General features: G+C 36.1%; 1 protein-coding gene across 1 annotated transcript in view; it reads left to right on the forward strand.

Annotated features, from left to right (window-relative positions):
- Positions 1-10,849, forward strand: part of LOC106868583 (proteasome activator complex subunit 4) — a 74,324-nt gene extending 63,475 nt beyond the window's left edge. Inside the window, exons 39-46 of the mRNA XM_014913914.2 lie at positions 899-1,044; positions 2,390-2,518; positions 4,652-4,728; positions 5,993-6,274; positions 6,553-6,627; positions 7,306-7,506; positions 8,091-8,251; positions 8,975-10,849. Of these exons, the coding sequence (XP_014769400.1) occupies positions 899-1,044; positions 2,390-2,518; positions 4,652-4,728; positions 5,993-6,274; positions 6,553-6,627; positions 7,306-7,506; positions 8,091-8,225 (1,045 nt within the window). The 3' untranslated portion in view covers positions 8,226-8,251; positions 8,975-10,849. The remainder of the gene's footprint in view (positions 1-898; positions 1,045-2,389; positions 2,519-4,651; positions 4,729-5,992; positions 6,275-6,552; positions 6,628-7,305; positions 7,507-8,090; positions 8,252-8,974) is intronic.
- Positions 10,850-17,331: the final 6,482 nt, after the last annotated feature.

Below are 17,331 nucleotides of genomic sequence, written 5' to 3' on the forward strand. Positions count from 1 at the left end.
CTTCCTACTTTAAATAGGTTAATTAGAAATAATTGTGCAGCGAGGTGCATCAGTTTGTGTAGTCATGGCTGTGTGTGCAACCAAGTCGTTTCAGGTTCAGTCCCACTAGATGGTACCTTGGGCAGGTGTTATTAGCCTACTAGAGTCTCAAGTTAACCAATGTCTTGTAAGTGAAATTTGGTAGAGGAGAAGCGGTGCAGAGGTCCATCATAGTGTATACGTGTGTATGTTTAAGTGCGTGTTTGTCTCCGTGTCTTCACATTGACATTGCTCAGTCTCTCTCTCTCTCTCACACACACATATACACACACACACACATGAGGTCTGGCAGCTTGGTAGTTCATGTGAAGTTGTGAAATATAAAATACCTTAATTGGAAACAGGAATGAGTTGTCATCAGAGGAAGGAGCTCTGACTGTAAAATGCAACCATAACAAAGTTTGTACAAACCCTTGCCAAGCGGGCAAAATGTGGGCAAAAAAAATCAGTGATAAGATGGCGAAATGGCTTACATTATTGAGGCTTTTGATCCTGCTTGTTTGATCTCTTCAGCAAAAGGTGGACTTTGATGATCAATTTATTACTTTTAGAATGCTGTTAACTATTTCTTGTGTATTTCGAAATGAATAAATGAAACTTTGAGAAAATTGGTCATAATGTATAATTTGTTATCTCAAGTAAATATAAATCAGAGTTTAGGATGGTCTGTGCCAACAGTAGTCATTTAGGAAGGTTTACAGTTTATATGCTGGGGGTAGGCATGAATACCAACATTTCAAGCAATATTGCCATTCTTTGAAGATAAACTAAAAACCATTCTGTTTTTTTACAGTGTTTTTTTTTTCTGTTTTTTTTTACAGTGTTTTTTACAGTGTTTTTTTTTCTGTTTTTTTTACAGTGTTTTATGCTATATCTTCCTTTATGATTACAAAATGACACCAACTTGCAAGTCTTTCCTACCTCTACGAAAATCGTTTGTTGAGAAGATATTAGCTCAGTTAGATCCTCTGAAGAATATATATGAAGACAGCAACTTTTTAAAAGGTATTTGAAAATTTTTCAATGAATTTTGTTATGCATAATGGTGTAATTGATATGAAACCAACCATTTCATCATGTGCAAAGTCTAGGGGAGGTGTGCAAATATTTACCCAGATAAAAATTTAGGTGCTGGCTTCCTAAGCTCCAAAGAGCTTTTAAGGTACCAGTCTATCAAAGGTATCTTCTTAAATAGTCAGGAACCTACCCTTTTGGTAGTGGAATGAGACAATACAGAGAAAAATGTTGTAACCAGAAATGAATTTGAACTTACAACTAGAAAATCTCAGTATCTTATTAACCTGGCCTTATCCCATGAGCAAGTACGGTTGTAACGAAAGGAGGCCAAAGATCCATCAGTTTCTTTGAGTATTGCTCTACGGAACAATACAAAACCATAACACTTCACAACCAGAAACAGTGAAGCCTGCATAAATGCTACATGCAAACAGTGAACGCCCACTGAGTTCTGTGTAGAATGTCAGTAATTGTTGGGAGCTGATACATTTCTGACTTAGAAGAAGAAGATGCCTGGACAATGGGATGCTGTCTGAAACTATGTTATAGGTTGCTGGCAGTATTAGTTGTTCAACTGTGCTTGCTTACAGATCAAAAGTCAGTCTGTCCCAGAAATGCCCCAGGGCCATAAGTAAGTATTCTGTTCTGCTCTTATTATTCTTTTGTGTGACTTAGATTGCCACAAGCTCGAATGTTCTGCCTCTGAGACTGGCAGAGGTGGGCTGGGGCAAGTGACCCCCCCCCCTCTCCCCACAACTCAGGGAGTTATCTTCACACTAAGTCCAAATGCTTCCAAATAGCTAGACTCTGCTAATGACTCCCAAAGACCAGTTGGTGATGTTAAACCAGGCAACAGATTAAGTCAAACACATGAGTCAAAATTATTTGATATCATAAATCTCTTTTATGAATCTGATTCGGAGTTGGTCCACAGATCTCTGGCCATTACTTCATTCTCTTTAGTTTTGTTTCTTTTTTCCATTTATCTTTATTTATTATTATTATTATTATTAGTTTGTGGTGGTGGTGGTGGCAGCGAGCAGGCAGAATCATTAGCATGCAAGGGGAAATGCTTAGCGGTATTTTGCCTGTCGCTGCTTTGTGAGTTCAAATTCCACCGAGGTCGACTTTGCCTTTCATCCTTTTGGGGTCAATTAAATAAGTACCAGTTACACTCTGGGGTCAATGTAATTGACTTAATCCCCACCTCCAAGCTGCCCTTGTGGCAAAAATTTGAAATCACTATCATCATTATTATTATTATTATTATTATTGTCACTATTATTATTATTGGTGTTGTTCAACTTTCTCTTCAATGTAATTACCATTTCAGGTGAAGATGGCATGTCATTACCTCCCAATGGCTACACATCAACTACGAAGTGTATTTCTGCAGTAAACCAGTACAACGGTGGAGAAGAGTCAGAGGAGAAGAACACTTTAATTCGAATCTGTAAAACTGGTAAGTGTTTGTGTAGAAGACTGCCAATGTTACCCTCAGTCCGTCTCTCATCACTTTGTTGTGTCTAACTCTTTACCTCAGCTAAATTTGATCTCGTATGAAAAAAGAAGGACCATATATATGTTGTTATAGTAACAAGAACACCTGTTCAAACCAGGTGTAGCCCGCTTTCTTGTGATTACTTTATCCCTATTTATGTTTGGTTGTGGATTAGAAGAAATTGTTACTGCCAAAGGAAATGCCTTGTGGTATTGGTTCCTGCTATTTATCTTTAGAGTTCCAAACCAGCTGAGATCAATGCTACCTTTCATTCCACAGGAGGTGTGATGGTGGTAGTGGTGGGGGGGGGGGGCTGATAAAATATAGTATTACTCAAGGGGTGGCTGTGTGGTAAGAAGCTTGCTTACCAACCACATGGTTCTGGATTCAGTCCCACTGTATGGCACCTTAGGCAAGTGTCTTCTACTATAGCCTCAGGCCTGGATTTGGTAGATGGAAACTGAAAGAAGCCCATTGTGTATATATACATATATGAATATATATATATATATATATATATATGAATATGTTCGTCCCCCCCCCCACCATTGCTTGACAACCAATGTCCCTGTAACTTAGCAGTTTGGCAAAAGAGACCGCTAGAATAAGTACCAGGCTTACAAAGAATAAGTCCTGGGGTCGATTTCTTCAACTAAAGGCAGTGCTCCAGCATGGCTGCAGTCAAATGGCTGAAACAAATAAAAGATTACTGGAGTCAATTCAGTCAAACTAACCCCCCTCCCACCCAGCTTCTGGCTGTCTGCCTGTATTACAAATATATTTGTACTCAAGAAAACCTGTCCTCCACAGCAGAAGAGTTAAGGCCACTCTTCCTGGTGAAGAGGAAATGTCTGCAAGAGTCCTGCATCGGTGCCACATAAAAAGCCCTTGTGTTGCTGCCATGTAAAAGCACTTGTGCTGGTGTTGCGTTAAAAGCACCCAGCAGACCACTCTCAGAGTGGTTGGCATTAGGACATCGTTTAACGTCCGTTTTCCATGCTGGCATGGGTTGGGCAGTTTGACTGAGGTCTGGAGAGCCAGTGGCTGCACCAAGCTCCAATCTGATATGACAATATTTCTACAGCTGGATGCCCTTCCTAACGCCAACCACTCCGAGAGTGTAGTGGGTGCTTTTTACATGCCATCGGCACGGGAGCCAGTTAGTGGGTACTGGCATCGGCCACTTTGGTATGGTACTTTTTACATGCCTCCGGCATGGGGGCCAGTCAGGCAGTCCCAGCATTGACCACATTTGGATGATGCATTTTCATGCCACCAGAATGGGAGCCAGTCAAGGGGCACTGGCCACAGCTACAATTTTGATTTTACTCAACAGGTCTTCTCAAGCATATCGTATCACCTGACGCATCAGGGGTCCTCTTAAATCGACCAGACATGCATCACTGGCATCGGCCATGGCTGCAATCTTGCTTTAGTTGCCGGGTCTTCTCAATCACAGCATATTTCCAAAGGTCTCGGACTCTTGTCATTTACCTCTGTGAGGCCCAATGTTTGAAAGTCATGCTTCAAATAAAATCCTACAATCTCTCAAATTAAATCCTGCATTCTTAAAAGAAAAGCCACGTGAGGTTCTTGAAGACAGGATGATCAAGGCTGAAATGTCTTTGATCTTGGGTCGTTTTGATCAGGATTAACCTGGGGTTAAACACCACCACCACCACTACCACCACTACTAAAAACTGTTAGTACAAGGTAGTACAAGGGCAGTAACAGCAAATAGAAGTGAACAGGATGTTGTTGTTGTTTAACCCCAGGTCAGTCCTCATTGAGCAAACATGATGAAAGATATTCCAGCCTTGACTATCCTACTAGTTGCAGGAAAGAGGTGATAGATTAAGTCTATTACCCTTATAAGTGTATGCAAATTTAAATACACACACACTCCCCATCCCCAACAGCATCCATCAAGGATCACATGCATAGAGCCCTTTCTTTTTTAAGACCATAGGATATGATTTGAGGGTGCCTTGGCTTCTATTTTGAGCAGGTTTAGTGATTGCATCTGGTATACACTGACTATGAATTGATAAATGTAAACGATGTTTGTAAATAAATTGTTTGTTTTGATTCCAGTTCTGAAGTGGTTTGTGTTGAGTTTCAACTCTATGTTGAATAATGTCACGGAAGAACTGTTTGGATTTCTGCCAATAGTAAGTATATTTTGTTCCTTCTGCTGTGAGACAGTTCCAAGCAGAGACACATGTTCATAGTTTCATATTCGTGTATTGTGTGTGTGTTATTGGGTATCAAGGCTATTCCATACCATGGTTTCATGGAGGTTACCTAGGCTGTAAGGGGATACTTATCAATGGCTGCATAGTTTTGTATGTAAACTCATAAACATGCATGTACACATGTGTGTGTATGTATATACACACACACACACATGATGACCTCTCTCTTTGTTTTTAATATGTCCAGTTGTTCAATCAAGTGGATATCCTATTCATTCAGTTTGCATGCAAAGTGACTGAGTATTCCACAGACATAAGAATCCTTAATCTAATTCAAATAGAATCAGCATGACACAGGATGACAGTGCTGCTCTGCTTTGAATTAAGGGACAGGTTGTCTTCTACATAAGCTTCTGTACAGTTTCCTTCTATCTAAATTTACTTGCAAGGCTAGGGTTGTCTTCAGGCTATGATAGAGACACTGACCCCAAATGCCATGCACTGGTGTGTGTGTGTCTGTTTATATCAGGCTCTGAGATTGTTGGAAAGGAGGAAGGTGTCCTCAAACCACAGGTTTGGTCTCAATGCTTGCAACAGAGTGGACTCTCTTAAAGGTCCCCTAAGTACCAGGTGGTGGTGGTGGCAGTAAAGAGGGTCTACTACCCTTATTAGGTGTATGCAAATCTATATATATACACACACACACACACACACATGCATGATAATAAAGTAGTGAGATCCAGAATGATCTGTGGGTCCAGGCAGAGTTTGTTAGCCTCAAGCATGGACATGGCTTGTATAGATGACACAAAACAAATAATACTTGATCTGTGTATGTCATTCACTTCGTCCTATATCTAATTAGAGATTCCAATAAGATGACCATCACTATTCCAACTCCAAGAGATAGGAACAAAAATTACACACACACACACTCTCTGAATGGAAACTTTCAAATTGCAAGGATGATCTCAGCTAATTGAAGACAACCACTGCCTTTAAGGAGTGTTCAAATCTTTTAGAAAAAAATGGTATGAATAGCTTCTACAGTATCGATATTTTTGTAAAATTATGGGAATGTATTTTAGGAATGGAATTTGTCATGATCACCAAGTGGTGAAAGCATTGCCCCAGAAAGTTCATCTGATGGTGTGTTTATTTGATACGTTTCCATGATTCTAGATTTTGTTCTTTTATGTGACATTTTCATGATTTTTACCTGCAAGAAATCACTTTCCAGTTTTGCAGCCTTGTCAGCCAAGTGCAGGAGGAAGAACTTCAAAAAGAATGTCTGCATGCTTTGGCCAATCTTGCCCAGGCCACAATATCACCGTCTGTCATTTCTGTTGCTATGGAGAAAATCGGTGAAGTTGCAACCCTACCCTCGTGGCATGCCAAAACTGCCGTCCTTAGCTTCCTGCAAGCTTTAATCTTCAACAACTTTTTCACCATGCATCAACCTGAATATGTACAACAAGTCCAGGAGTTTATAATGACGCTTATCTGCAATGAAAGATTAGAGGTAAACAGTTTTCTATTTTGCTCTCTTCATTTTCATTTCTTAGAAATACCAAATTGGAAATCCTTCCATGTATGACGTTCAGCAAACAAATAAAGAAGAATGGAACCCAAAACCTCATGCTTATAAAATGAACCTCATTACATCACAGCAATGTTTGTCTTTTAAAAGTTTTTGTCATATTATTTCTCTATGGAACGGTTATGGCCTAAACTCATTTTTGTCTAAAAGCATTGAGTAGCTCTGAGATCTACAAAATGTTTTCCCCTTTCTTCTTTCAGGTCCGAGAGACAGCATCAGAGACACTGAGTGGTTTGCTTCACTGTGGTTTCCTAAAAATTGATGACGAACTTTTAGTAAGTAATATTTGATGATTAACTGTAAAGTTTCCACAATGACAAAATGGCAGAAATGAAGGGTGAGGAAGGGCATCCAGCTGTAGAAACCTTGCCAGATCAGATTGGAGCCTGGTGCAGCCTCTGGCTCACCAGTCCTCAGTCAAGCCGTCCACCCCATGCTAGCATGGAAAGCGGATGTTAAACAATGATGATGAGTGTTATATAGTGTCACCTTACCAGTTCTATGCTAAATTTTTGTTGGAATCATAAATCTATCTAGAATTATTTAGTGTGCAAGATTCTTGATGTGGATACGTGTGTTGAAAGAAATACAATTAAACCTTGGGAGAAGCATTATGCTGGTAATAAACACACGCACTGGTTCAGTCCTTTATTAATTTATAAACAGTATATAGTTTTTTGTTAAATAATTTCATTGCACTCTTGCAATCTCTTCAGTAACTTGTCTCTCCACTTCCATTTATTTTGAATGTATGATTTGGCGTTGTTTTGAAACTGTTTGGTATGAGCATGTGTGCACGCACTTATGTGTTCGTGCTTATATGTAAGTATGTGCGTCCATATGTGTGTTTGTAACAATTTCGTTTATATTCTCTATCTAGAATTGATTTAATTTAAATCCTTTGCCTTTTTTGTTTTTTTTACTTGATTAATTTTCTTTTTAAATTCTTTCAGTCTCGGTTTGAAAAGCTTAGCTCTACCAAATTGAAAACAGCAGGCACAGACGCGGTCAGCTTAGAGCTCTTGGTTCAGCGTCATGCAGGTGTGTTGGGCCTCTGTGCATGTATCCAAGCCTATCCGTATGAGGTACCGCAGTTTGTTCCTCAACTTCTTGTGGATATCAGCACACATGTCAACGACATTCAGCCCATACAGGTGAGAAAATAATCAATTATTGCTACATGTAGTGGGGCTTTTTTTTTTTTGTTTTTTGTCTTTAGTACATATTGGAATTATTTTAATCTTTACTTTTGTACGGGTTGAATGAAATTCATTGAAGCAAATCTGCCCAGATACTCTATTTGTCTTTTAATACCTTACTTGTTTCCAAGCAAGGTAACATTGACACATGTTTTCATACAAGATTGCAAATGAATGACTTTGCTTTTTTGATGGAGACATTCGATTTACAATTAATGCAAAATATCAAGAAAATGAAATACACACATGTATACACACTTGTACATATATATAGGTATTTATTCTTTTACTTGTTTCAGTCATTTGACTGTGTCCTTGCTGGAGCACCGCCTTTAGTCGAGCAAATCGACCCCAGAGCTTATTCTTTGTAAGCCTGGTACTTATTCTATTGGTCTCTTTTGCTGAACCGCTAAGTTACTGGGACGTAAACACACCACCATCAGTTGTCAAGCTATGTTGGAGAGACAAACACAGGCACTTATCTGGAAATCCAACCGAAAGCTGTAATAATCTGTTTTCAAATCTGTTTTTATTTCTAGCTGACTGTAAAGAAAGCTTTGTCCAACTTCCGGCGTACACATCATGACAACTGGCATGACCATAAACAGAAGTTTACTGATGATCAGTTGCTTGTCCTGACAGACTTATTAGTTTCACCAAATTACTATGCTTGAAACGATGCCATTAAATAATGACAACGGTAAATATTGGTTTTTTTTTCCTTTCCTCTTAAACTTTAACAGGATTTTAATATCTATCAATGCAGATTTTCTCTGTTGTTTAATTAAGCTGTACATTTCATTAACTCATTTAAGCCTTTAGCATTCAGATTGCTCAATCAAATCTAATACTAATTTATTCACCTTGTTTTGAATCAGTCCTACTTTATCTCATACCTTCAAGATTTTGATGATGGAATCATTTATTCTTGAAATGGCATTGTAGGGTGCACTGCCCTCCTCTAATAAAACACAAGAAACAAGGAACTGAGATAATTGCAAAAAAGAAAACAAAAACTGAAAAAATTATAGCCATCTGTAATTTGGAAGTTTGCAGCAATTCAATTAACTTTCAGGTTGTGTGGCATGATCAAGAAATTCAAATAGCCATTCTCTGACAACATAGTAAGTCAGCTTGCTGTGTGAGAGGCCAGACCTGGCCGGTTGAATCTAAAAGCAAGTAGAATATTTGGGCCCAGTTTGGCCAGTTTCGATGTTAAAGTGTTAACGAAGAGACACATTTTAACAGTTATGAATTTTAGACAGTCATAGCTCCAACAAATTTCTCATTTGTTGTGGAGCACTGTCAGTGAATAAATGGCTTGTTCGGGTAAAATATGTGTTGTATGTTTGCTCGTTTGTCTTAGTCATTTATTCATTAATGGTAATGAGAAAAATTACATTTTGATTTTCTTTCTTTTCAGATTGAGAAAATGTGTTTTTTTTTTTCCATCTGGCTCCACTTGTTTAGTGAAATCCCTAAGTCCTTGGAAATTGGAGAAGTTTTTTTCGGGTGTATATGTATATAATATATACTTTAAATTTATTAAATATACAATTTAGATCTTGATTTTAAAATTACTTTTAAAAAAGTTTATAAACATTTAGAAAATACAACAAATTACAAATTTTGGGAGAAACAGGTTTTATATATATATATATATATATATATATACACACACACACACACACACCCCCCTTGAACAACAAATGCATGAACATGGCTTCAATTCTTTTTTTTTTTATTTTTACCCCTAATTACTATTCAAGATGTAATTCCTGCCATAAATAAATTTCGATTTATTTTCTCAGTCCAGGACTTTGTATGGCATATTTTCCTCTCTTCTCAAGTGAGATCCCTTCTCTGCTTCACTCTGCTCTCACTTGCGATTTTTTAAAGCAGTTATGACAGACTGCTTACAAGTCTTTCATCTCGATTATATTAGAAATCTCCTCAAGTCCCTACTGTTAAGGGCAAACCCAATCTTATTTTGACTGTTGTTACATCATCTCAGGTTAATCAGTTTTAATTAACCCAACTTAATCCTATTTGTGCTGTCCTGATCCCACCCACCTGTAAATATTTTTAAAAAATCTCCACATGTCACTTGGTCCCTGAATGGTGGAAAAGAAAAATTAAATGTAATTTTATTTATTTTACAATATAAGTTAAAATATTTGATCTTTTCTTTGTTTTTTTTCATATCAATAATTATTTTTAATTTAACAACTATTTTATAAATTATCAGACATCTTCAGATGAAGGAGGGGAAAAAAAGTTATTTAAAATAAAAAGAAAATTTTTTCTTCCTTTCAACATCTGAAATATAAGCAGAGATATTTTAGGTTCTATATTCCTGTTTCTGTTTTAAACCTTTTTTTTTTTAATTATTTCCATATTTTTTCTATTATCCATTGTTACTGTTTCCATCTATGAGGGTGTTTGTATCATGGCTGTTGCACCCTAATATGGAAAGAGAATACAACAAAATTAGGTTCCGGCAAGTTCTTACATCACATCTTTCTTTGCATGTCCAGCAAATGTGATAACCACATCACTACGGTGTTTAGATAGATTTCTAATTTAAGGCAGAATTTTAATTCATTATGTAAAAGTTTAGTCATTTTTAAAAATAAAACCTGATTAAATTACCCCCTATCCCTTCCCCCTTGTTTAAAATATTGTTTCACACTCGTTATTCAAAGCTCTGAATTTACAATTAGTCTTTAAATATGATCAAGAAATCTTACTGAAGAAATCAATGAAAAATTAAGTTTTCACAGTGGCTTTCATTTTTGAAGTCCGTTCCGTATTTTTTTTTTTTGTAACTTCTATGGAACAAGAACAGCATCATTGTTGGATAAATCTTGTTTGTCCAAGAAGACGAGTGATGTAAGCTAAATTATGTTTGTTTAAAAGAAACTAGACAACTACAAAAACCTAGATTTATTGCTACAGGTCAGCTTATGTCGTCTGATTTTTCTCTGTATTTTTGCTTTGTTACTAACAAACTATTTATGATATCTTCCTTTTGGTTCTTCTAAGATGAGTCCCTTCATGGCATTACCACACAAACCACCAGTGTTGAGCCATTGGAAGGGTTTCCCCATTGATCTTAGTTGTTTGTTATTTTAGTGAAAACCATTAACAGGAATGTTGAAACTAAAATATCTTTGGACTCTGAAAAAGAAATTGAATTTGGGTTCTTTACTCAGGAAGAGAATCTCTCTTAAGGAATGTAATAACTTGTGAATAAAAGAATGAAAAAGAAATTTTTTTTAAAAAAGGAACAAATCAATTTGACTTTTTTTTTTACATATTTTTGATTGGTTTTTGTCTGGAGGCAGCAGCAGTGTCCGTAGCCTTCACAGGTACTCTGAGACCATTGAGAATGCTCCTTGAATACTTTGCAAGCTGACAAATTCAGCAAAGAGGAGAGGGGCATAATTCCAAAAGACTAGGTGTAGTTGCAATCTAGATGATGAATGGTCAAGGCAAATGATTCAGGAGTGCCTGAACTAAAGCGACACAAGGGGAGCAGCTAGATTGAAGGAGCAGAGTGGCAGAAAATGCAGAGGGAGGAGATGAGACACGGCTTACCTGTCAATTAGAAGTGTTTTGATGAGAGACTAAATGCCAATCACTTGGATGGCCTTTGTTTTTGGATGCAGTTATACACATTATATAGTATAGATATAATATATATACACATATTATATAATATATAAAGTTGATTAGGATGATGACTTCTTATGGTCAGTTCAGTAGCTTGCAGCAAGTGATTAGCTAGTACAATACTTAGAGGGAACATTAATAAAGTAATTAATCAATAATATTGCATTACCCCATTAAAAAATTTGGAATAATTTTGTAAAGATAGTTGACAATTCCAATCCTCGTTGTAACTTTAGTAATATATTGCATGGGATGAAGAAATACAATTTTAAGAATGGACACAAACATATCAATCCAATCTACATATCAAGGCATTTTGATTTTTTTCATATACACACAGGCACAGGAGTGGCTGTGTGGTAAGTAGCTTGCTTACCAACCACATGGTCCCGGGTTCAGTCCCACTGCGGGGCACGTGTCTTCTACTATAGCCTTCAACCGACCAAAGCCTTGTGAGTGGATTTGGTAGACGGGAAATGAAAGAAGCCTGTCATATATATGTGTTTGTGCCCCCAACATCGCTTGACAACTGATGCTGGTGTTTATGTCCCCGTAACTTAGCAGTTCGGCAAAAATGATTGATAGAATAAGTACTAGGCTTCCAAAGAATAAGCTCTGGGGTCAATTTTCTCGAGTAAAGGTGGTGCTCCAGCAAGGCCGCAGTCAAATGACTAAAACAAGTAAAAGAGTATATATGTACACAATTTATTTAGTCTTCCAACTCAGTTGAGGGTTACCTTGGGTTTCAAAATCTGTATCAGTAGACAATTATTTAATGGTAACATTTGTTATAGATTTCTCATCAGCCCCCAATGGCCCCCTCAACCAAACCAGTAGACTAAAATTAATAAGAGAGACAGTGCTCGGCTTTCAATTCTGACTTTCTACAGAAACTTTCAATATTCTCTCTCATATATATATATATATATCAGGAGGTACCTGAAAGTAACAGGAAGCATTCTCTGTGGGACAAGCCTGTAGTAGTTCTGGCTTCTATCACTAGAAGCCACTTGATGCAACCCTCAGGCATCAGTCTGCCAACCAGCAGTGGCATATTAAGTCATACTGTCACATGATGTGTTTTTGTTTGACAGTGCTTCTCCCCTGTTCATCGATTTTTGCGATGGCTGAAAGAAAGGGACAGCATGCTTCTGTGAAATTCCGTTTTCTGCTGTGGAAAACAGCAGCTGAAAGAGTTTTAATGCTTTAAACAGCTTATAAGGATGCTGCCATGAGCAAAATACAAGTTTACGAGTGATTTTCATGCTTTAGGAATGATCACCTGTCACCTGAAGACCAACCTCGTTTAGGGTGACTATTGACCTCTCAAACGAACATAAACATCACGAAAATTCATAAATTGATCTTAGAGGACCATCACCGAACAATTGACAAACTTGTTGATGTGACTGGTGTGTCCTGGACTTCCTGTCAATGAATTTTGAGTGAAGAATTGCAAATGAAAAGAGTTGTAGCAAAACTTGTGCCTTGCTTGCTCACAGAAGATCAAAAACAGTCACGAGTGGAAGAGCAGTTGGAAGTTGATCCCAACTTGTTTCCAAAGGTCACCACTGGTGACAAATGCTGGTTGCTATGGCTACGACCCAGAAACGAAGCATCCATGAAAGCATTCAATGTCACCACGACCTCAAAAAGCACACATCAAGTCAATGTCCAGACAATGCTGATTTGTTTCATCGATGCAAAAATAATTGTCCACACAGAATTTGTTCTTCCTGGTCAAACTGCTTGCCTGATATTTTACTTGGCAGTTTTGAAGCATTTGTGAGACAAAAATGCCCCGACCAGTGGCAAAGGAGTGGTTTCATTACACTAATGCACTTTGCACACACCCGCTTCAGTGTGAGACAGTTTTCAACTGAAAAGGAACGACCCCACTTACCTTCCCTATTCACTAAATCTTGCTCCCTGCAACTTTTTTTTTTTTTTTTTTTTTTTTTTTTTTTTTTTTTTTTTTTTTTGAAACCTTGAATGAAAGAAAAAAAGTCCTTAAAGGAAAACGTTTTGCAGAAGTGGATGCAGTGAAGAAAAAAAAAAAAAAAACGACAGGCGTTACAAGGCATCACTTGGCAAGAGTTCCAGCATTCGTTCAAATAGTGGAAAACATGCCTGGACTGAGACATTGCTTCAAATGGAGAATACTTTGAAGGCAACAAAAGTGTAAACATGTAAAACTAAATGAATTAAATAATATTATGAAATCCCAGTTTCTTTTGGGTCCCCCCTTGTATATATGTGTATTCTTTGTAGGCTGGATTTAGCAGCATTCTGGTCAGGTTTTTAAAGAATCAAGGAAATTGAACTTAAAACAAAACAGTGAGACTTAAAAATTATATACATTTTTATTACATAGATGTGAGTAAAGATACTTTTTAACATTTTTATTGCCTTTTAAATAGAGACAACTATTTCAAGTCTTTCGTGTGGGGGGTGGGGGGACTGTCAAAGATGTTATGAAATTACCTTAAGAGTCAAGCATTTGTGAGGTATTTTCTCGTGTTCTTTTACATCTTTTTCTTCCATGCTAAACAGGAGTTAGATGAATATATTTAAACATCTTTGGTATAAATTAAAATATAAGACAGCCAACTGGTGACCTTTTAGAAAAAAAAGATGAATATGTCAACAAGATTATGTATATATATATGTGCAGGAGGACACCTAAGAGTCGTGACCTAAGGTGGGCCAAGCTCCCTCACAGAACTAATAGGCCAAAACATTTGTTTGACGAGAGTCCTTCCTCTCTAGGTTTCTCCTGTTATCCACTCACCCCGTAGCGAGTTTCCACATATGTATATATATACATATATATATATATATGTATGAAACGGAATCCAACTCAACTGTGAAGCAGAACTGGCTTTAAGAAATTAATAGATTTTTCTGGATTTTTTTGTTTAATTTATAGAAAGCCAAAAGCAAATTTATTTTTGTTGCAAAAAGTCATTTCATATGTACAAAATATATATATATATATATATATAGATATATATATATTATATAAAGGAGAAAAGTTGTATTAAAATATGCAATGAATATATTTTGCAAAAATTTCAAATGACACTTCAAAAAGATTCAGAATAGATTTCTGGAAATTTCATAAAATTGTGTTTAGTTTTAGTGTTTGCATTTCAACAAATAATGTATTCATTTTAAAACTCATGATAGTCTTGCAATATATTTTAAAATGATATTAATTAAAATAAACTAAACTAAAAAAATTAAATGTAAATTATTGAAAATTTTAAGTTGAAAAATAATTAAAAAATAAATTTTTTAAATTGCCATTTTGTTAGACAAAAAAAAAATCAAAATCTTTAATTTCTGAAGTGTTAGAGTGAAAAAGGATAGTTTGGTAGGATTTAGTACTTATTTTGGCAAACTGGAGATTAAAATCAAATAATTTGAAAGATTAAAGAATTTCAGAAATGTCACTAGAATACAAAGGTAAATGAGGGGAGGGGTGGTGGGAATATAAGCAAAATTATTTAAATAGTTAATGTAATTAGTACTTGATAATATCCTGGTTTAAACTGGATACAAAACTTGAATCTTTTAAAAATGAAGATTTTAGAAAACACAAAATGATTAGGAGTTAATGTTTAACCCTTTTGACTCCCAACTTTAACTGCTCCTCCACCACCTCTTTCTATGATGCACATTTCCTATTCTAAAGTGAACAAAATCAAAACTTCTTGCTAATCCATTTTCTAAGCACCAGATTAATAACAGCAAAATTTTACCTAATTAAAATAAAGGCAGTGTATGACAATAGAAATTATGGTAAGAAAAGGGTCAACTTCAATTTGGTGCTAATCAAGAAGGAAACACAAAAAAAAAAGACTGGATGAGATTAGCAAGATTAATATTTGGATATATTATTAGGACCTAGATTATTGGATCTTAACTATTTATTTTATCTATTGGCCCTTTATTTTATCTATGGGCCCTCCAGAGCTGTTCCATGTTTAAAAACTAGCTCTATCGATACTTCTTTCAGAATTCCTGTTTTGTTTTCCACCCATTCCCTTGTGTATGTCTGCGACAGAACTCTCTAAGAGAACCTGTTTCAGTGACTGGAACGATGCTGAGCTGTGCAAAACAGCTGAGAAAAATCTAGTTGCTTCATGTCAGCACGGAAAACAGGAGCTAAATGAAGATATCGAAAGCAAAAGGTTTCCATGGACCCTTCAAGTGCTACTATGGAAACTACAATTTACTATTTCACATGTATGAACCCTTGAAAATCTTATTTGGAACCCCTGTGGTCATGTGGAACAACCATTCTAGATTACTCTCATGAATGGATAGCAGTTCAGAATTTCCTACAAGTTTTCAGCTGTTTAATTAAATGAATTAATTACCCAAGAGTTAAGCATGAGGTACTTTTTATATCGTTCAATCCTTTTTTTTCCATTCTAAACACAGTAAGCGGCTGAGCATTCCATAGACTTGTATACCCTAAACAACTTTCAGGTGAATTCAGTGCCCCTTTGAATTACAAGGGCAATCCATTCAGCAGGCTTCCACACAGTCTCCATCTACAACCAAATTTTACTTGGAAGGTATGATTTCACTCAGAGGTATAGCAAGACCCCCAAAATGCAAAATAGTGGGATTAAGTCAGAGACCTTGCAAGTGAAAAGGGAACATTTTTTAACCCTCTGGCCACACTGAAATTACAAAGAGTCATTGTGTGTGTTACCATTTTGTCTTTTTCTTATCACAGTATACCATATTATTCAAAGTGTCCTATGCTAGTTAAAATATGACTTGGCTACCGTTTTTAACATATCAAGAAACTGCAGAGGTTCTCTTGTTGGTTTAAAATGTTTAAAGTACATACCTAAAGTACAAATGGCTTAGCCAAAACTTCCATCCTTCAGATAACAACCCATCTAAAAACCTCCCTGGTCCTAAGACACAAACTCCCTGTTTTAAAATGATCTAAATTACATCAAAATTTCCTGTGACATTTCAAATACCAGCTGAATAGTAACAAAATTAGTTTACTAATTTTTTCTTTATTTTCAAAGGCAGTGTTTCAACAACAATCTCTAGTATGGTATTAAACATTTGTTTGTGATGGTCAACACACACACACACACACACATACATACATACATACATACACACTAAGAAAATTTCATGATTTACATCAAACTTACCCCTGTCCATTAGATTAGTTTCCTTGAATATTGATAATCTAGGCATTATATCATTAACCCTTTTGATACCAATCTGCTCAAGGCTGTTCTTCTTTCTACAACACAGACTTCCTTTCTTAAACTGATCTAAATTTAAACTTTGCATTTAAATTTCATAACAATTTATGTTCCAAAGCTTAATAATAACAACAAAGTTATTTTAGGAACTTTTACAGTTTTTTCTAAATTGAATGAAACAAAATTGATGCATTTCAACAGAAATATGATTGCAAAAGTAGTATAAAAAAAAATATCAGCAATGAAGTTTAATTCCAAGCAATTCCTAACCAGAACTTTAATTTTTAAGATTTGTATTTCAAAATTCAAGTCTAACTTGTGTATCATTTACTGAGAGGAGGTGGGCAGGGAGGGAGTGTAATTCTTTGGTTATTCTAAAGCATGTTGGAGACATCACTGAGACAGCATTCTACTCTAGTTTCAATTTATTTTGGGTCAAAACTCTTGTATATTGTAGCTGTAGTTTGCTTTTGAGATATGTATATATACATATCTGTGTATTGCCCATGCACTTTACTAATTAATACTGCATTTTCTAATGAATCCAACTAATTGAGAGATGATTATATTCATATTCAATATGTTCTCCAACAAAAGAACCCCTTGTTAATTAATTTCTTAACCCCTCCCCCACTCCCACCTTTTGTTTTTGTCTTTTCATTAAGTTTCATTAAGTATCTCTCCCAGGCACTTAATGATGGTAAATATTCTAAGAAAATACTTTGAAAGAAGTGATCACGTGATGTTGCCCCTGATTGACAATTTATTACAACTCTTGAGACAAAATAATCTTTAATCTGTACGGATTAAAGATTATGCAAACGAGAGACAATGTGTAGACAAGTTCCTTTGCTTCAAT

The sequence above is a fragment of the Octopus bimaculoides genome, chromosome 11 (assembly GCF_001194135.2).
Source record: "Octopus bimaculoides isolate UCB-OBI-ISO-001 chromosome 11, ASM119413v2, whole genome shotgun sequence".
Taxonomy (NCBI): domain Eukaryota; kingdom Metazoa; phylum Mollusca; class Cephalopoda; order Octopoda; family Octopodidae; genus Octopus; species Octopus bimaculoides.